A 21,458-nucleotide genomic window follows, 5' to 3' on the forward strand; every position below is an offset into this window, starting at 1 on the left:
GAATTATGGGCATTAAACAATAGGTATACGAAAACAAATTATAGTAGTTGTCAATTTCAATGTGTTGAAATCTATTTCAATGTGTATTTCAGAATGACAATGTGTACATCGTGTTGACAATGTGAACTTTATAAGGTTGACAATGTGTAAACACCATTCTGGTAATTCTGCTGTTATGTTCATGCAAACTTTGTTCAGATTTGCAAAAATATATTTTTGTGACTTATGTATACCTGTGGTTAGGTCTGTCATTTGTCTGTTTGTGTATTTGAAAACCGATTTTGCATTAAAAAGATATTCAAATTTCACTTCGCCACAACACTCGTATATCCCATAATATCCAACATGTCGTTCACGCAAACTCATTTGTGATCAAGTTTCCTGGCGGCAAATTTAAAATACGTAAGTGTTCAAACTATTATAACTTGTTGCTTTATCAATGTCAAATGTACATTTCTCAACATTTGAAATTCATGCTCCCAAGTAATTTTCGCATCTGTAATCTGTAATCTGTAATATATATTCTGCCAATGTAGGCACACCTCTTCCGAGTATTGGTTTTTCACATCATGAATAAAAATATCTTCCACCAATATCACTATACACTATTTACATTGTTCATCATATTCTTGACGATAAAATTGGACTTAATGTCAATATCATCAAATCATTAAATATTTTAAAATCTAAAAATATTTATCTAAAGATATCACTGTTTAAGAGTAGACAACCAATTGACACTTAGGATTCATAAAATGTTACTTTCTTTTCTTTTTCTTTATATCATCTAATTGCAACAGTCTATATCTTTCACAATGGAGATTGTAACATAATCGCCTACATTTTGGATCTATAATGTTCTGTATCACTTTAAAAACTTTTTCATTTCTTAACATTGTCATATAATTAAAGGGATCTATGATCAGTTGTAAAATGTCAAAATGTTCACCTTTCATATTAAAAGCAGCTAGTTCTTCACTACAGGAATTAATTAAATCTTCCAAAATTGGTTTTCTGATATCTTCTAAACTTTTACACGTTAATAAGAAATGTGGTAAAGTTTCTTCTGTTTCATTACACAGTTTGCATATAGACAGTTCTGTATTACTTTTAAACTTGGCTCTAACTGTTTGCAGAATGTAACTCCCAGTAGCTATTTTCAATTTTGTAGGAATTCTAATAATTTCCCTTGAATTCATAGTATTTGTATTTGCAATAGGATGACATTGTCCTGGTTTATATATCAACGATAAGTATCTTAAACTGGTATAAAGTTTTGCTTGATTCAGTATCTTCTCAATCCAGAATTTTTGAACTTTGGAAGTTATTTCCCTTTTCCATTGGTATTTACTAATTGGATTAACTAAGTATTGTGCAGGATCATTAAGTTCATATTTCAAAAATATTTTCCTCAGTAAATTAAACCAACTATTACTATTAATAGATTTAACATTTAATTGCCTTTCCGCTAGTTGCCATTCAATAGAATTTTTTCCTTGTCTAGTAATATTTCCATAAAAAGTTAAAATTTTTACATCTATTTGAGCTTCTACAGGTAACATCCCAGAAATCATATATATAGCAGGATCTGCTACTGTTTTTGGTAAAGATAACAATTGTTTCAAGAACTTCTTAAATTGGATATTTAAAGTTTCTAAACATCTTCCTCTAGGGATTACTATTTCCAATCCATAAAACATTATCGGTATAATATAAGTATTCATTATTGACATTGAAGTTTGTGGATCTAGTCCATTTTCGCCATAAAGTCCAACCCCCATTAAACTATATAGTGTCCTTCTTGCTTTCTTTAAATTCTCATCTATTGTTGCTTTACATGAATCATCGTCTGTACGACATATTCCTATATGTGTTGCTTTATTGGAAGTTGGAAGAACAGAATTGCCTAAATTCCAAAAATTTTCATTTACTTTCTCATGGTGACGTGATTTAGACTGTATAACACAACTTTTTGCTGGTTGTAGTAAGTATGCCTCACGTTTACTAAAATCAAAGGCCATATCAATTAAAATTTGCGTTTCATACGGACTGTTACTAAGAATGGCTAAATCATCTGCGCAAGTAGGAGCACAACAAGAAATAGATCCAATTTTGCCTCCATATCCTGAATCAGCTAAAATGTCTAAAAGTGTATTTATATAGATTTTGTACAAGTCTGCACTAAGAGTCCCTCCTTGTCTTACGCCTTGTTCTATTCTAAAAGTGTCCGATATTTGATTATTCCATTTAACACAAGAAACAGCATTTTTATATAGATTATCAATAATTAAAATTGATTGTTCCGGAATTTTCATTTGATATAATCTTCTGATAAGCCCAGCATGTTTAACAGCATCGAATGCAGATTTTGCATCAAGCATAGTTATTATTATTTGATCATTTAACTCGATACATTCCTTGTGATATTCTTCTATAATAAAAATTTTCAGTAATACTTTGGTGCTGAAACATAGCTCTACAAATGTCAATTATATCAATATATTCTTGTTCGATCTTTTGTTGATATTTGTTATCAAAATGTTCATGAATAGAATTTTTTGTTAAATTTTCAAAATGATGTTTCCATCCACTTAAAATGTTGTTTTCTGTACTATACACTGTGTCTCCTACAGATAGTTCATCTATATGATTACTTAATCTTCCCCTCTGTTTTTTAATAAGTCTATAAAATGAATTTTTGTTTTTGATATTTGCTTCCATTATTTTTTCTCTTTCATCGATTCTATTCATCGCAACTGCCTTGCGACAGTGTTTACGTAAATTATAAGTTGTCTCTTTTTTCTGAATATAAAGTTCATTCCTTGGATCTTCCGACCGCCCATTAATCTTCCATTGATAAAAAGCCTTTTTTTTCATTGCAATTGCGCCAGAAATATCTTCATTCATTACTTTTAATTTTGGTTTTCTATATCTTTTTCGAGGAGTTGGACAACAACTTTTTGCTGAATTGAAGAGTAAACTGTTCATATTTTGAAAAGCAATATCCACTTCATATTTATTTTCTAAAGATGATGAAAAATTATCTAATCCATTTTCAACTAAAGTTTTATATGCGTCTTTATCTATTTTTTTCCATGGAGTTTTTCCAGAGGGTAGAATATTTGAATTTGAACATTTCAGTTTTTCTTTAGCATTGATGATATATTTCAATTTTGCTTTAACAGGAAAATGATCAGACACGTTAGTAGCTACATTGTCCATTGTTTCCATACTGATCACATTCTCTTTAAAATCTTGTTTAAAAAGTAAAAAGTCAATAGTTGAAGTTCCTTTACCACTACAATTTACAAAAGTAATACCATTTTCTTCAGTATATAAACTATTTTCATTCAAAAAGTCTACTAAATATTTGTTTCTTCTCGTATCTATTTTACTTAAAATATTTTCGTTAAAATCGCCACCAATTATAATAGAGTGAGAGTCGCTATAACTTTGAACGATTTCATGTAGTTGGTCTATACAGTTATAAAATTCTAATGAGTCAGATGGTGTTCCTTTACATGGTAAATAAACAGATACTAGGAGTAGCTTTGAAGATCCTAAAAGTTCAACACAGCAAATTCTATCGTTTCCAATATCTAACGGATTATAAAATTGTCAAGGTCTTTTCTCCATAAAATTCCTGTTCCCCCATAACCACGAGGTAAATTGGTTGGATTTATTGGATCTTTATCATCGACCGCTTTTCCAATTCCACAAATATTTTGATGAAGTTCATTAAGTAAATTCAGTTGAAAATTAAACAGCCAATGTTCTTGAATTAAAAATATATCTGTTGATTTAAAAAGTTCATCAAAAAACATACCGCATGTTTGTATATTTTTACAATTAAAAGTTAAAATATTAAGTTCTTTCTTTTTATCATCCTCTCTACTTTCATGATTTAATTGTTCCATTATGTCGGTTGGACACTGAGGCTTGTTTTCCATAAAAAATTATTTCCATGTAAAGTTTTGGCAATGTTATTACTTTGGAAATATAAATTTTGTCCCAAATAGTCCCTAGGTTGATTACTTTGTGAATCACAATTTGTCCTTACTTGGTTGTCTGACGCTAATACATCAATAAGATTCGAATGAGTAACAGTTTGAGTATTGTCCGGAGACGTATCTTGAAACCATTGATTTTCATAATCACATCTACTTTCTGAATCACTATGACTCTCATTTACAGTTCCATAATTATTTATATAATATGAGTTGTGATGATCATAATAATATGGATATTGATGAAAATAATTTTGGTAATCCCAATTATGTTGAGAATATTGATTTTCTGAGTTATCTTTCACATTTTGTTGATAAACATGATTTTGTGTATCCTTTAATTTATCATTGCTTTCAGTAATATTGTCAGATAATTTATCCAATTCATTTTCAATCTTGTCCACAATAAATTTTGTGACTTTATTCCTTACTTGTACCAGTAAATCTTCACTATTATCCCTATGACTATTTAAATTTCCAGATTCTGATTTTTCATTACACAGGGAAGAGTTATTTTGATTTTCTTCCAATATAATAATTTTCCTATTCATTGTTTTTATGGTTTGTTCTAACTCTAAATTTCGGGCTTCAATTTGGTGAAGATAATCAAGAAGCTTGGTTTTCTCTTTAAGTTTTTCATTCACTGACAACTCTTTTAATTTCAGACTTTCTTCTTTTTTCTTTAATTTTAGTTCTAATTGACGCAATTCTTTCTGTTTCAACACACTATTTTCATTATCCTTATCTTGATTTTCTTTAGATTTATCAGTAATGTTTTTGTCTACACAGACTAAAGTTGGACGAGGTGAATTAACCTTCTTTACTGAAGTTTCAATATTCAAATGCCAATTTTCAGAATTTTGACTATGTGTTGCTTCACATCCTAGACATATTTTGTTTTCTTTTCCCATACATTTTATGTGATAAGATTGATCACAGAATTCACAAATTTGTTCATCAGTATTTAACAACTCTAAACATAAGGCACAAGACCTTGGAAATTCCTCCAATACATTGTCAAGAATCAGTCCGGTCGACATTGCGCATGCGTGAATTCAGATACCCTACATGGATACAATCGTTATATAGAAGTTGTATGGAAAATAATCTTTAACAGACGATATTCGATTTTCTTCTCAGTTCTTTTCTTCACTGTTGAGATCACCATAATCCTTAATGTGTCTTCTTTTTAATGATATAAATTATTTTAAATTAATGTTTAAACTTAATGCAACAAATTTAGATTTTTCATAAAGGGATGTCAAATGGCTTACATTTGCCGTTATTCTTGCAGAAAATGTAATTTTTAGGAAAAGTGGTCAGTTTTGAAAAAATAAATAAAATACTTTTACTGATGACATTCCTTACCTGTTGAGACCAAGAGAAAGATGGAAAGTTATAGTTTAAAGTGGTGTAGTTTATTTTTAAATTGGTTATTGTCTACTTGCACCAAATTTGATTTAAAAGTAGGCGATTTTAAGTTTTTATTCTATCAATTTCTATTTGACAACACGATACATTGTTTGTGTAAACAGATAGCAGCCTGTTACACAATCTTATTTACTAGTATACAGTCACGCTGAGACATAATAATTCATGTGATATAGTTTAAACGACGTTTTGTATTGACTATGTTTAGGGCTGAAGGAATTACAAAACACTAAATAATATGAAATTCACGTTTTTATAATTGAAGTTAATTATAATCAAAGTTTTTGTTTGTGTCTGTTTTCACGTGCTTATAACCGATATTAAATAAAGTATGAGGATCCAATCGTAATCTAAACGCATTGTATTAAAAAGATGCACGTTCAGTTGAGTGTTTTATCAATACACAATCACTTTTTTTTTAATTAATGGGATTAAATTGCTTCTATTCATATTTGGTAATAAAAAAAAAGAAGTTTAGCAGTAGCTGTATGATTGCATATTGTCAATGAGACAACTCCTCCAGTGACTATAGTTACATTTTAACTGGTCCTTTTGACTCTTTGTCGTAACAATACTTGTATAACCTTTTTAATGCTATTTTTATCACGATTTCAAAACACAATCTTAAAGGAGAACAATTCTATTTCGTCGCGATTTAACAGTGCATAAATCAGCATATAGAATGCATCTGAATTCGACTACTTGATACGGCAAGTTAAAATCAGATAACAGATCTTTCATCAAAACTAAGTTTCTGTTATTAATTTCCTAAAACCAAGGATTTGTATAGTGTAACTATACAAATCCTTGCTAAAACTAACTATACGAATAATGTGTGCCCACAATACATTAGAAAGTTAACACCTTTCAAGACACGTTTTACCATGATGATATAAAATAAAGAAACTTGTTGGTGACTTAAATAATCGAAACTAACATATATCTCTAAATACAACAGTATTCTTGTATAAATTGAAAATAAACTACTGTTTATAGAATTGCTTTGTCATTTTATTTTATCACAAGCTCTTCAACTGAATTAAAATTCATTGAACCGAAACAATATTAAATAAAGAGTCAATAATTTCATAAAAAAACCGATAACGATTGTTAGCTTTGAACAGGTACTTGCATGACACTTAACATGTCAGCTTCAGGCTATATACCTGTGGATATATGGTGGAAACGATGCTGGAAGTTTTTACTATTTTATTGAAAACAGGAAAGGGTCAATAAATATGACATTTCCGAGATTTCATTTTCAGACATAACTTTATTTAATTTTATAATTTTAACGGGATGACCTACTCTCCACCCACGAAATTCACAGGCTACTACTATATAGGGTTCTGTAAACTTTAATTGAATAATTTGGCTATCATAATGTATGAAACACTTTCTTTTCCTTCATAAATGATTTAAACAGAGCCATAGATATATGTAAACTACTTATTTATATCTCTGGTTTAACTTAGAAGTTAATACGATAATTTACAAAATAAGACGAGGTGGTATGGTTGGCAATGAGATTGGAAACGAAAAATGTGTAAAAAAGATAGACAACAATCCGACCAAAGAGCTAAAACGGCCCAAATCCACAAATTGGTCTTAAATGCAACACAAGAATATTCCGCGTGCGCTAGTTTGCCCCTATACACAAAATTGTTAACTATATTTCAGCAAAAAGAACGCCACACCAAACTCCGTAACATAAATGAACCAAAGTTTAAAAAAAAAACCTTGCACGCACGCACACACACAAGACTAACAAAGGCCAGATGTTCCTTACTTGGGACAAGCACAAAAATGCGGTGGGTTAAACGTGCTATATAACAGATCTCATGTTAAATGTCGAAACAATGGAAATAGGGGAAAACCCAATTAAACGAACTGGTATATGCTTAATCAATAACACCAAGAAAATAAATATTTCAGACAGCAAGAAACGACAACCACATAGTTACTAGTAATTTGTTCCTGGCTTTATAAAACGGAACTAGAAACCGTGATATTCAGCGGGGTTAAAATGTTTGTGAGTGCTCAAATATATATGTGGTATGAAAACACAACACACGACAAAACTGTTGAAATTAGTAGAAAAGGCTTCCTTGTCAGATTGGTATGAAACGTATGTACAGAATACAAAAGATCTAAAGTACCGATTTGAAGATAAATTATCCACCAGTACACATCCAAAAAAATATTAAAAAAAACAAAGAGATGTGGTATGATTGCCAATAAGACAACTATCCTCCAAAGTTCAAATGAAGTGGACGTATTTAATTATAGGCAACCGTACGGCCTTCAACAATGAGAAACACATACCATTTAATCGGCTATAAAAGGCCCGAACATAAAAAAATATAAAATTATTCAATTGAGAAGACTACATTCATAACAAAACAATTTACGAAAAAAAAATATGACCGACATTAACCAACAACACTTTATTTTACTCGAGGAATTGTGTTGTTATCCGCACTCAAAGTATACTGTTAAATTTAATAATTTTGAACTGTCGATGAATGTTTGAAATTAAATGAAATGAAAGACATTTCGTATTCTTGAGGTACCAGTTATAGATATAGGAAGATGTGGTATGAGTGCCAATAAGACAACTCTCCATCCAAGTCACAATTTGTATAAATAAACCTTTATAGGTCAAGGTACGGTGTTCAACACGGAGCTTAGTCTCGCACCGAACAACAAGCTATAAAGGGCCACAAAAATTACTAGTGTAAAACCAACGGTCTAATGTATATAAAAAAATAAAAACACTTGTGAATCACATAAACAAACGACAACTACTGAACATCAGATTATATGAATAAAAAAAGAATCGTAAGACAACAGCCTTTCAGCCAATTACATGTGAAATAGTTGTACTAAAATTTCAGTTACATTTCAGTCAGTTTGATGCTCAATTCATTTTAAAAAATAATATCTATTTTTTATTTATATGCATCTTACATTTACCAATTGAGATCAAACATCGTGAGACGTTTTAACTAGGACTTATAATCTTCTTTAGAAGTCCCGGGTTTCAACATAGATCGAAGGCCTTCAATCAATTTAACAAACTGCAACAAAATACAGAAAACATGATTCGAAATTATCTTAAAGATAACATCTGGTATTGGTTTTCACTGAAATTATCTTTACAAAACAGCGGGTGTTCGACCCCTCAATTGTGCGTCTTATCGCACATGTCAAATTTTCAAGTAACCTCATGTGGAGCGAGGATGGGTTATCGTCCTTGTCGATACAATTAATTGTTATCAAATTGAGTTATCTCCCTTAAACCGGACAGATTCTTGGCAATGAAAAGAGATTGAGCAAAAGTTACTTTGGGTATTACTTGATCTTTATCTATATGTTTTACTGAAGTATCGGATTCTATTCCATTTCCTTCTAAAAAAGATTCTTCATTAATCATGTTGACCAAAGGTAAGTTGATACTATCACATACTTGAGTATGAGTGGGAGAATTCACAGATAATACTTGCTTATCATCTATGGAGTCTATATCACAAATTGAACATATATAATGGTTTGTATCAGAATTATTCTCTAAAATGTTAATCATTTCACTTTTTAGTTTTTCGCAATTATAGTGTATCCAATGTTCACCCCTATTACACCAGACACTTCTAGATAAGCAATTTCTAGTACATTTAGGGCATACTTTAGGGTCCTTAATGTCATTACTACCAGCGGCAGCATTTGTAACAGCTTTAGATTGACTAATCTTTGTATTATCCACTACAACTGACGGATTATGACCGTTATTAATTGATGATAATAAAAAATCACATTGCTCTTTAATTTTGGTGTTGAGATGTTTATAGTCTACATCATTACTCATATGCGATGCAATTTTAGAAAATTCATCTATGAATGACATAAATTGTTTCCCATTCACTTCAATACGACATGTTGTATTAAAAATGTTCACCCTATATAATTGCTTTGACGGATTACTAACGTCAGCAAATGAAATTGACCTCTCAGATAATTTCTTTGATAAATCGAACCTTTCATGTACTGTTAGTTTTAAACTTTGGTTTGAGCTAAAATACTGGTCGAAGCATGTATTGAATTGCAAAAATGCAGCCGATGAAAACTGTATGATTAAATTCCCCCTTTTCAAAGTTGCTTGAATATCAATGTCTCTATTTGCAGCTTCCTTAATTTTATTCAAAGTTCTTTTCTCATTTAATACATAATTCTTAGTAGTTTGAATACTCTTGCTGGGTGTATATATTTTAGTTGGAACTAATTCTCTACTTGACCTTCTCGACATTTTGAATTTACTGTTGGTTGTATCTACTCAAAAACAGTGATTTGGAAAAAATGTTTAAATAAAACAATTGTCTTTCTTAAAACTGTTCACTATATATTAAAAGTGTTCTATGTTTAAAAGGTAAAAGGACTGTTAATTAAAAACTTCTTTAAAATTTCTTCATAAAACCAAGATGGCGACTATGAATCGGCTATTTCTTTGTCTCGTGTATCTCATTTTCTTTCGAGAAATGGCAGTAAATGTATTTTCACTTGGCGCTTGTGTCATCGATTTTTTATACGCTCGTCAAAATTTTGACGGGACGAATTATGGTATACAAATGTCCGTCGTCTGTCTGTCCGCGGTCCACATGTCGCACTGATACTTGAGAACCGCTTATCCAAATTTTATGAAACTGAACACCGTTGTTTCTTGTGATGGTCAAACGATCTGTATAATTTTTGGTGAAAATAGGATTTATACTTTTTGAGTTACGGGACTTTACAACTAAAACAGGGTGTGCATTTTTCACATGTCGCTCTGTATCTCAAAAATGATTTCTGATTATTGCTTTAAACTTCACACACTTCTTAATTATATTAATCCAAAAACTTGTATACTTTTTGGTGATGATTCAAATTGTATTTTAGAGTTATTGATTTTTTTTGTAAAAAGGGGGAGGGGGTCACATGTGCCATTATCTCATAAACGATTTAAGAGTATTGCTTAAAACTTTACAATTTTTTTAGTTATATTAATCTTAATATCTGTATACTTTTTGGTCATGACTCAAAATTCTATTTTGAAGTTATTGAGTTTTTTGTTAAAAAAGAGGGGGTGTTTCACATGTTGCATCGTATCTTAAAAACCATTAATGACTATTGCTTAAAACTTTACACAAATTTTAGTTATATCTGAGACTACTATAACACATTAGTCTCAGGTTATATTTATCTAAAGATCTGTATACTAGGATGAAAAATTGTGTCCTGCATTTTTTTTTTAGCTGTAATCTCTGTCCTGCATTTTTATTTTTCACTCTGTTCGGCCCTGCCTTTTTTTTTTAGTTTATCCTGACTTTTTTGTACCTAAATTGTCGTCCTGACTTTTTTTTTGCAAGTGTCTCATCCTGCCTTTTTTTTTCAACTCAAAACCCCTGTCCTGCCTATTTTTTTTTCAAATTTCATCCTAGCCCCCCCCCCCCCCCCTAAAAATTAAATGGTAGCTCCCTAAAACTTCTCACACAAGACAAATGGCGTATCATGCGCTCATGGTGCAGCTGCTGATTCCTATTTATAAAAAAAAACTTTTATATTCTAATAAGAAAAAATAACAGTTAAAAAAAAGGTTATACCGTTTGTTCTGATGACTCCATGATTTAATTGTCAAACTTGAAAATTGTGTTCAATTGTCCTGTGTCATTCTATTATATCATTATTTTGTATATATATATATATATATGTATTTATATGTTATTGTTTGTTGTTATTGCTTAATTCACATACCCCTGATGGGGTATTGAGAAATAAAAAGTTTTAAAAGTTTCGTTATCCACTTTTAATGTAACAGTATATTAACAAAGAAGCATGGTCTCCTTATCTAACAGTGGTTTGATTCCCCCAGTAAACAATACAAATCCTTTAATAGTGTCCTTTATCCAGAGGATGAAAATTCCTAGTCTATAGACGATATAGCTAGTCAGTTAGACCAAAATTTGAAATTGATTTTATTACACTAGTATTTTAAAAGATTCATACATAATCATTGAATGATGAAGTGTTTTAGTAAAATTGAGAAAGGAAATGGGGAATGTGTCAAAGCGACAGCAACCCAACCATAGAGCAGACCGTTGAACAGCATAAGGCCACCAATGGGTCTTAAATGTAGCGAGAATTCCAAGATACAAGACTAACAAAGGCCAGAGTACCTACTTTGAATACATGATGACACAATATAGTGCTTAATTTACGAATTATCTGTAATTTTTGAAAATTTTTCTAATCAAATCCATCAAATCTTATGCTTTTTAATTGTCATATATACTAGATTGCTGAAGGTTTTCTGTGCATTTGCGTTTTGATAGACTTTGATATAAAATTATATCTTCTATGTCAATATATATTAATCAAACTGATTCCTTGAAAACCTTGAGAGTGCCATATCCTCTGCAAATTAAATAAATTGCTTCGCTGAGCGCAGCTGGATACGACCACAGATGTCCAACCCTGAAAAGTTGGGGCCAAAATGGACACAATATTCTTCACACTTGATTTTTTTTTAAATAATAGGTTTCTGACACAGAATAACTGTAGTCAAAGAACTTCAAATTGTTATATGATTATAATTTATATTCATTTTTTTTCTGTTTGACCCCTCCCCTTTCCCCCAAAAATTGATAATTTCACACCTTTTCTTTGCTTTGAGAAATACAATATGCTGTTGAATATTAACTTCCCCAAAATATTTAAAGACTTTCTCTTTTAATTTCTGAAATCTGAAATGAGAAAAAGTGTCCCCCCTCCAATTGTTTGCACCTCCCCCTTTTCTTTATTCCAAAAATTAAAAATATCTTTCCCTCAATATATTGTCAGTACTTCAATTCAAATTTCAATTGGAGTTTTTAACCATAATTGGCCTTTTGAAAGGTGGTCAAGTTTACCCCTAAGCATCATGCCATTGTTCTCTAGTGCCAGTCCAATATCCTGCTCTTCCTTGGACTCCAACCTGGCAAAACTTTGCTATTGAGTAATTTTTATTTTATCATCCTAATAATACAAGAAATTGTCACTGGATGTTTAGCAAACAACAATCAATCAACCAATCTGTCAATTTAAAATTTTTACATCTTGAGTAGAAATAAAATCTGGTACAAAAAGATGATTTATATGTGTCGAATATTTTTTTTACTTCTCTCTCCATTGGGAAAGAGACATTTGACAACTATGCATCATGTTGGCCAAATTAGGTATTGGTTAATCATCTGGAAATAAAACATGTGTCTTTCCTGCTTAACTGAAGATTATTTTTTTTGTTGAAAATTTTAAAGTTAAAGGTTTTACTACAAGTATAACATAAAATTAACACTTTTAAAGATCCATGACAATGATGTCAAGGTAAGATAAATCCTGTAAGACAGACATGTACACATTACAATTAGCAATTTGCAAGGAACCAATATACCAAATATAGTTAACCTATTACTTAGAAGTGAAAAAATGACAAACAAATTATTTTAAAAAGTCCATGAACCATGAAAATGAAGGCACATATGACTGACATAAGCTTTGTAACATAAGTCATCTACATACGAGATATGAAGCATCCAGGTTTTCCACCTTTTCAAATGTAAGGCTTAATACAATATAAAAATACCATGCCAGTTTTTGTAGATTTCATAATTTGTAGAAAATTTAGAAAAATGTTGAAATAAATTCATGGACTTCTGGACAGAATAAAGTAAAGAAATAAATATATATACCCATGGGCTACTTTGAAGAAGAGGTGTGAAAAATCTCAGACTGAACACAAAATAATTATCATTTTAAGTTGGTTTGGGTTGTACTATTACAGGTACTTCTTTTGTTTGAAAATTTGTCTGTCTTCACTGAAACTGAAAACAATTTGTCGCAAATTATGTGTCAAAATTTAAAAATATTTTATTTCATGATTGAAAACGTGATTGTTGCATGATGCCAGAAACTTTACAAATAAATGGGGATTGTGTCCATGGGTCACAGATGATTCCCCCGCTTGCATTCAACATTGTAAAGGGACATAACTCAAGAATGGTTAAAGTGACACTACCAAAACTCAATCTTGATGTAATAAGCATTGTGTACAAGTTTTATAACATTTGTGTGATGCAAATTTAAGTTGAGCAATTTCTGCATTTGTAAAGATGCATAACTCTAAAATGGTAAGAGTGACGCCACCAAAATTCAAACCTGGTGGGTGTTTTGTTGTAATCAGCATTGTGTACAAGTTTCATTACATTTGGATGAGGCAATCTTAGAGAACAATAAACTGGAAACACAGATAGAAGCATCAACTAATTGTTATTTTGATAATGCAAAAGTTATGCAAATATTCAAAGTCAATGAACCATGACTAAAGGTACAGGGATAAACAATCCCCATGGGAATGAGATGTGCCAATGCTAATATAACTGTGTAACTGTAAAAACCACTGAAATCTCATAAATAGTTCCCTTAAAACAAACCTAAACACAAATATATATATAATATCCATGGAAAAGAAACTTGCAATACCAATACATTTGCATACCAAATACCATTGACTTAACAATTTAGTAGTTCATCTCAAACTGACCTAATCACAAACTAATACCGGTACATGTAAAGTAAGCGACAGTTTCAAAGTCAATAGACCATGACTGAGGGGGCCTGGACAAATAATCTTCATGAAAACGAGATATGCCAATGCTTATACAACTGCATACAAAATATTATTGCCCTACCACTTGTCTAGTGGTTCAACATAAACTAGATTAGACCGTTATTTTGCCCGTTTGAATGGTTTTACACTAGTAATTTTGGGGCCCTTTATAGCTTGTTGTTCGGTGTGAGCCAAGGCTCCGTGTTGAAGACCGTACTTTAACCTATAATGGTTTACTTTTTAAATTGTTATTTGGATGGAGAGTTGTCTCATTGGCACTCACACCACATCTTCCTATATCTATATAATCACATACTAATACATTGTTCAAGGCACACAGAACAGCATACCTGTGTCTTGATTTTGACTCCATCAAGGCAAGACAAAAACTAAATTTGGGATGTACATACTGAAATACACAGGGACCAGGGTAAAACATAATTGCTCCATCTGCTACGGCAGTGGCAAAAAAATCAGCCAAATATTACACCAATCGTAAATGGTTGTGGAGTAATCTGTAGTTGTACACTATAATGTCATTTCTACTTTGATCTCATCCGCAAAAATACCACATCTCTCTTTTTATAATATATATGTGTATTTTGTGTGTTTGTTAGTTTTTCACTGATAATTCTAATACTGATCTTTAATATCAATTATTGAAGTACTAAGATATTTAATAAATAACATATATATTGCACATTAACAACACCAGTGTCTATTCGTCACAACAAAATTTTGTACTTTTCAGCCCGAGGTACTCTGTTTATAACTAATCGTCCATCGTAACTCAGAGAAGCAAACACCCAGGGATCTGCCGCTGACCAGTCTACAGCATAAACACTATCTTCATGTTCTTCATACGTAGATATTATACCATCTTGTTGAGGTTCTTTAGATCTGTTGGACGATAAAAAGTTATAATAAAAACATAGAATACGGGGTATCCATTCATGACACAAAATTAGTACATGTACAGCAAAAAACACACAAAAGCAAAGGAACAGCACTTTTATTGCTATTATTCATTATACTTTATTAACTAGTACCTGCAAAATTACATAGAATACATTCATCTCATTAGTAGTTTCTTTTTAATAATTTCTTTAAAAAATGTTTGTGTTTTAAATCATTTGAATTTATAGAATATTTAAGTAAGTCTGATTAATCTACTCTCAACTATCTAGGGTTTTAGCACTTGATATATGCTATTGACACTTGTATACTGTTGAAGGAAGTTTCTTGACCTCTTACAATCTTTTCTGATTTTGCTGTGATGTTGTTTCATGGAGATTATATCCAACATATCTTTTTATTTTGATTTCAGTGTTGCTGTGCTGCCATCTTATTTAGATACAACCCACATTTCCTTATACATGTATTCTTATTTCTGTGTTGCTGGTATCTAATTCAAATACTCCAGACATCACTCCTTATATCTGGTCCCAAATTTGAAATAATATGACACAATTTTTTGGAAAACAAAAATCATGAAGAATGTAATAAATACATTATACAGGAGCATGTCTAGGATTTTGAAAAAAGGTCCCCTGACGAGACAATGTTAAGAGTGATTCTTGTAAAAAGTCTATGCATTTATCATATATAAAGCTATATAGTCCCCTTGATCCAACTCTGTCATAATTCAGATTGCATGATGATATAGGTAGAAAGCACATGAAGCTTCAACAGTCTTGCCAAAGTGCCTTACCAATGTTTCTTTAAACAAGATATATTAAAAGGTTATACGGTACCATACATTTCAAGTCACTTTTTATTGTCTCAAGCTGATTATGTTCACACTTGCGTCTAGAATTTTCACAGTCAATAAACTATTTCCCTGTAGTCCGGCACCATTGTTTTTATCTTTAAATTAAGTGCCAAATCTAGAAATTCTATATAAATCTATATAACCCCATTTAGGGTTTGTAGAAACAATCTCATCACAGTGCTAAGGTGGCATGAAAAAGAAATACAGTAAATTCATAAACTATTCCTGGATTTTTATCAATGCAATAATAATAGCTGAGATATGGGTCTGTATACAGACTTTTTTAAATTGCAATAATTGAACTCACATTTTTGTCCATTTCCATTTTAAAAAAAATCCCAATAAAAATGTATGCACTATACAGTAACCATATAGACCTGAGTTGTAACTAATAGTTGTCTTGATGCCTACCTTTCAATTTCATCATGATCATCATCACTATCACTATCATTATTATCTGCTAGATTACCATAGGGTTCAGATGACAGGGATACAACACTGTTCAAAATAACACGGCTATCGCTACTGGACGATAATATCAACTGGTCATGGAAATGATTGTATTTCACAGACCATACCCTGAAATAGAAAAAGAAACAGGTTAATCTCTGATTACTTCTAAATATTTATCATATCAAAATTTTGAGAGGAAACAAAACTGTTGAGGACTTCCTGTCTGGTTCTCACATATTACATATCACATAATTAATATGATACATGTGCAAGGTTGATTAAAACTGAAATCAATCTGATATGATTTTCATGTCTACAAATACTTAGTTTGTCAGAAATTTTATTTTAGTTTACATTTCGATTGCCAAAACTACTTTGGTAACTTTCACTGGGGTTTATTCATATGCTATACACATGCCTTGGATCTATAACTGTTATTTCTTTTGTGCAACAAAAAATAAATAATAAATTAATTTAAAGCTCTGAAAATGTATATATGAAATCAAAATAATGCAGAGAAATATAACAAATTAAAAAAATCTATAAGAACTATTTGTTATAATTACCAATGAGAATGTTGGGAGAGAACAGCCAGTGACTCTGTGGGATTTCTGATGTCCCAGAATTTGACCTTACAATCATCACCACAGCTTACTATATAATATTGTTTATTTGGATTGAAGTCCAAGTCTCGGACCAACTGACCATGTGCATTCTCTATGGTATAAACCTGTCTAATGCAAAAACAGAAGAAAAATCAAAATATAAAATATATTTAAATCTATAAGTATTTTAATCAAACTTCATAAATTGATATTCCTACTGAATATAAAACAGTCAAATTATTTGTAAGTGAGTGAGTGTCTGTACATATGCACCTTATGTTTATTTTGGTGGCTGTAGAGAAAAGTAACTTGTGTGGTTCTTATGTCCCCATCCTTATTGTAAGAAGTAAAATATATAATGGTTCTGATTACAACCCTCTTTTTATGTCATTAATGAAGACTGCATGATGACTAAACAACAGGAAAGTTGGTACCGTAATGTTATTATATGTATTTGTTAGCAATTGCAAACAATATTTCTTTATGGTTCCAATGTCCCAATATGAATGTGTCAGTAGCTGTAGATAGGTTTACTTCTATGTTCTTATCTCATCTCAAATTGCTGACAGATTTACTGCATGTAAATCTCCAAGTGAATATTCTGGTTTTCGACAAGACTTTGTGAGTCATTTATAGCGGTAAACAGACTTACTGCATACTCCTAATGTCCCATCCTCGTATGTGTGTGTCATTTGCAGTGGCTATCTGTGTACAATTGTGATGAGGATTCCATCGCCCACAGGTAAATTTGGAGTTACCTTTACTATCTAATCCTGTAGAAGCTGTCATCTGTTAACATAAAAAAAAAAATGAAAGCAATACTACAAAGTATGGAAATATATGGTTCATTTTCTTATAATCAAAATTGTACTTATTTATTTAAACATTTGCAAAGTTTGGATTACTTAAATAATCTATATTTGTTAACTGTAAAACTTAAAATCCCAAAGACTTCACATGACTACTTCTCCAATTTACAAGACAAAGGGAGATAAACCTGATCCTTTTATCCAAACAATGGTGTGATTTGTCATGATGAAAAATAAATAACAGTTGCAAAACAATATAAAAATCATGGATTATGCTGTGAATGCATAATGATGACAACAGTCTAATTTTGTATTCAAAATAGAACTGAAAATTTATTTTCCCACAACTAAAAGAAGGGTTAAAAATACTACCTTTGCAGTACTTGAAGACGTGTCAATATCCCACAATACTATATGATTATCTGCAAAGCCTATCACAGTTGAGGTGTCTCCTGTTGGATGCCATAGAACACTGTAAAAAGGAAGGACATTATTTAATTTAATGTAAGTTAACAGCTTTTCAAATTTAGCATTTGATAAGGATGCTGTTGATTCTTTAACATCCACAAGCAATCTATATGCATTTATTTAGAACGAGATATGCTGATGTGATTAGAATATTTGTTGGTATTTTAAAAGGCCTTTTTTATTTTTTTTTATTTGAGTACCTGAGATGATTCTTTGGTAGAAAAAAAAATCGTTTCTGACATATATACCTAATTTTAATCCTGGGATCTATATATATATATGAGTTTATTATACATGACAGACACACTGTTTGAACAATATTATGATTCTTATAAAATTCATAATGCCTTTTTTTTAAAAACTTTTCTGTGACTACTATTTAATACATTCATGATTTACCTCTGTTAAAAATATGCACAAAGTTATAAACTGACCTTTTCATGTCACCGTATTCTGAGTTGTTTAGATGACAGACCAATCGGACAGCTGGATGTGCTGACTGGTCATCTGCTTGACCACTATCAAAATCAGAGGGTAGTCTCCAAATAGCTGCCTTCATTTCTGTCTTTGATTCTGATGCTGCACATAAAATATATTTTAAATGTGTCATGAATATAAACACTGCTTGGTACTAGATTGAAGCACTGAACTTTTTAATTTAATTTTTAACAATAACATGCTAGTTCACAAGTCTGTAGGTAGATGTGTTATCCTACGTAGACATATTATTCTTACTCTGATAAAAAAAAAACATTATTTGCTGATACTGCTAAATGCAATATAAATTGTATTAATTTTCAAGCCTTTGATTGGACTTAGCTTGTGATTGAACCAATGATATCCCACACTCAAGACTAGAATGCTCTACTCCTAAGGTGCTTAAAACATGGAATGATGATGTACAGGTATCATTATGTTAAATATTGTTTACTCATATTTTTAATACAATTTAGTTTACTTTTCATTTGTCTGTAATTTTATAAAGGAACAAATGACTAGGTTTTCATGATGATGATTTTATAATTTTTTATTTCAGTTTATATACCAGTCCATGATCTCAAATAAGAGGCAGGATGATAAGCAATTATTTTTTTATTATCTTACTTTTTTTTCTTTACAGTCATCCTTTTTTTTATTTTAATGCATTAGGGTATACAGATCTTTGTCAATTTGATAAGATGATTGTTAATTGCCCCTTATACCCAATATACAGCATAATGTTTGTTTACTTTTATTGTAACATGTTGTCATTAAGTCTTTGTCAATTGTTGAGGCATTAATATTCCAGATCTCTCCTTCAGGATGTAGGTAAATGTTCTTGTTAATGATGTTGTTTTCATCATCAAAATCAATATGATGAATCTGGAAAATAAAATCAAATAAGAATTGTTTTTTTACCTGATGGGATATCATTTAAAACTAAATTAGAATTTTATTCATGTATAAGGTAATATTGAAAATTAGGGTTATTAATGAACATATAAATAATGATAAAATTGACAGAATCTTTAGGTATCTTATCTGTTGTTATTCTTACATATAGAATAGTAGTCTCATTTTTGGAGGCCTTATGGTTGCCTAATTTTAGTAAACACGCTATAATTGCTTACATCCACTTCATTTGAACTTTGGTTGACAGTTGTCTCATTGGAAATCATACCACATCTCCTTATTTTTATAGTGTTATTAAGTTTTAACTGATAAGCACAGATTTTATAACCTCAAGTGTACTAGAACCCATGTCATCATATTTGACCACGTAAATAATAGAAAATGAAACAGTCATAGGATAGAACAAAGGTAGTGAAAAAAAATCACGCTTATAAAAATTACTCCGTTGCCCAATCAGTATATTAAGGTTTTAATAATGATTCAGGTTTCTTGTGTACAATTTGGAAATTAGTATGGCGTTCATTATCACTAAACTAGTATATATTTGTTTAGGGGCCAGCTGAAGGACTTTCTTGCTACATTGAAGACCTGTTGGTGACCTTCTGCTGTTGTTTTTTTCTTTGGTTGGGTTGTTGTCTCTTTGACACATTCCCCATTTCCATTCTCAATTTTATTAATGAAGAATTCTGTTCCTGCTGATTTACCTGATTTTCTACTCGTAAAGACTGAGTTCCAACCAGAAACCTGATCTTATCAGTTTCTCCTGTTTGTGCAGTTAATGCTTTGGCCTGTTGAATGAGAAAAAAATATTCTATAAATAACTTAAATTAAAAGAGTTATACAAATAATAATTGTGTCACTGCGACTGCATGCTCTATTTCTTTATGTTTATTATAATAATTGTTATTAAGCTTTTACATGTTAAACATGTACTCATATCATATTTCATGTGTCATGTACTGATTATCATATTACATTGATGAATGACAACTCCAAATCAAGATCACCCCTAGTTTTTGGTAGGGTTCATGTTGTTTATTCTTTAGTTTTCTATGTTGTGTCATATATATGCAAGTGTACTATTGTTTGTCTGTTTGTCTTTTTCATTTTTAGCCATGGCTTTGTCAGTTTATTTTCGATTTATGAGTTTGACCATCTCTCTGGTATCTTTCGTCCCTCTTTTATATAGTCTCAAGGACGTTAGTCGGCTCCAGTTGCAACTAAGCAGTCCATCCATTTCGGAGGGGCAACTATTCAATTCATATTTGGGACTTGTCCAAATCATTATGACATCTTGGAGGGCTATTTTAAATTTTTGCTTAGACCCCTTCCTGTCGATGTGAGGCGTCAAAGAAAAAAATATAAATTAATTATAGCCTTTCAAGTTGTTCAAATAGTCATGATGTTTTGGAAGGCTATTTCAAATTTTTGCCTTGACGCCTTCATGCGTTGATGCTCCTAAGGCATCAAAGAAAAAATATAATATCCTACAGATGTTATAATTATTTGGACTACCTTTCATTGAGTTTCAAGATTATTTGAAGTCTAATTAAGTAATTTGTAAATGAAAATGGACTAATTTAGGACGAGTTCTAAATATGCCTAACAAAACCAATCAGTATGAGAAGGCGACATTATTATTATCTTCCAGGGAAAGCTTTTTAACAGTTTTTTATTAAAATATAACGGAGATAACCTGAAATTCTAGCCCATAAATGACAGGCGATTCGTCGTCCATAGCTGTGTGTCTGGTCCCTAATTTTTTTTCTGTAGGATGGGGGGAAATGGAAACTAGTCTCGATAACCCAGACGCACATTTAAATATAGCTCTACTTTGAAAAATAA

General features: G+C 31.0%; 2 protein-coding genes across 5 annotated transcripts in view; both read right to left on the bottom strand.

Moving 5' to 3' along the window:
• The window catches only part of LOC134693212 (myelin transcription factor 1-like), a 31,957-nt gene extending 31,570 nt beyond the window's left edge, over nt 1-387 (bottom strand). For all 4 annotated transcript variants that reach the window (XM_063553959.1, XM_063553973.1, XM_063553966.1 and 1 more), the window contains exon 1: nt 234-387. In XM_063553959.1, coding sequence (XP_063410029.1) covers nt 234-366 — 133 coding nt within the window. In that variant the 5' untranslated portion in view covers nt 367-387. The remainder of the gene's footprint in view (nt 1-233) is intronic.
• Nucleotides 388-14,771: 14,384 nt separating this feature from the next.
• LOC134693244 (EARP and GARP complex-interacting protein 1-like) lies at nt 14,772-21,397 on the bottom strand. Its single transcript, XM_063553991.1, has 9 exons — nt 21,310-21,397; nt 20,318-20,401; nt 19,451-19,583; nt 18,656-18,800; nt 18,126-18,225; nt 17,597-17,733; nt 16,906-17,073; nt 16,298-16,465; nt 14,772-15,015 (listed from the first exon to the last, which is right to left on the bottom strand). Exons 1-9 carry the CDS (start codon nt 21,349-21,351, stop codon nt 14,841-14,843), a joined length of 1,152 nt encoding a protein of 383 aa, XP_063410061.1. The 5' UTR covers nt 21,352-21,397; the 3' UTR covers nt 14,772-14,840.
• Between the last annotated feature and the right edge of the window lie 61 nt (nt 21,398-21,458).

The sequence above is a fragment of the Mytilus trossulus genome, chromosome 1 (assembly GCF_036588685.1).
Source record: "Mytilus trossulus isolate FHL-02 chromosome 1, PNRI_Mtr1.1.1.hap1, whole genome shotgun sequence".
In the NCBI taxonomy this organism is placed as follows: Eukaryota; Metazoa; Mollusca; class Bivalvia; order Mytilida; family Mytilidae; genus Mytilus; species Mytilus trossulus.

Excerpts from the sequence above, each read along its gene's own strand:
- LOC134693244 (XM_063553991.1), bottom strand. The coding sequence starts at position 21,351 with ATGGACGACGAATCGCCTGTCATTTATGGGCTAGAATTTCAG. Across the intron at positions 18,801-19,450 it reads GACAACATGTTACAATAAAA|CATCAGAATCAAAGACAGAA; the intron begins GTAAACAAACAT and ends TTTTATGTGCAG. Across the intron at positions 16,466-16,905 it reads CTCTCCCAACATTCTCATTG|GGTATGGTCTGTGAAATACA; the intron begins GTAATTATAACA and ends TTTCTATTTCAG.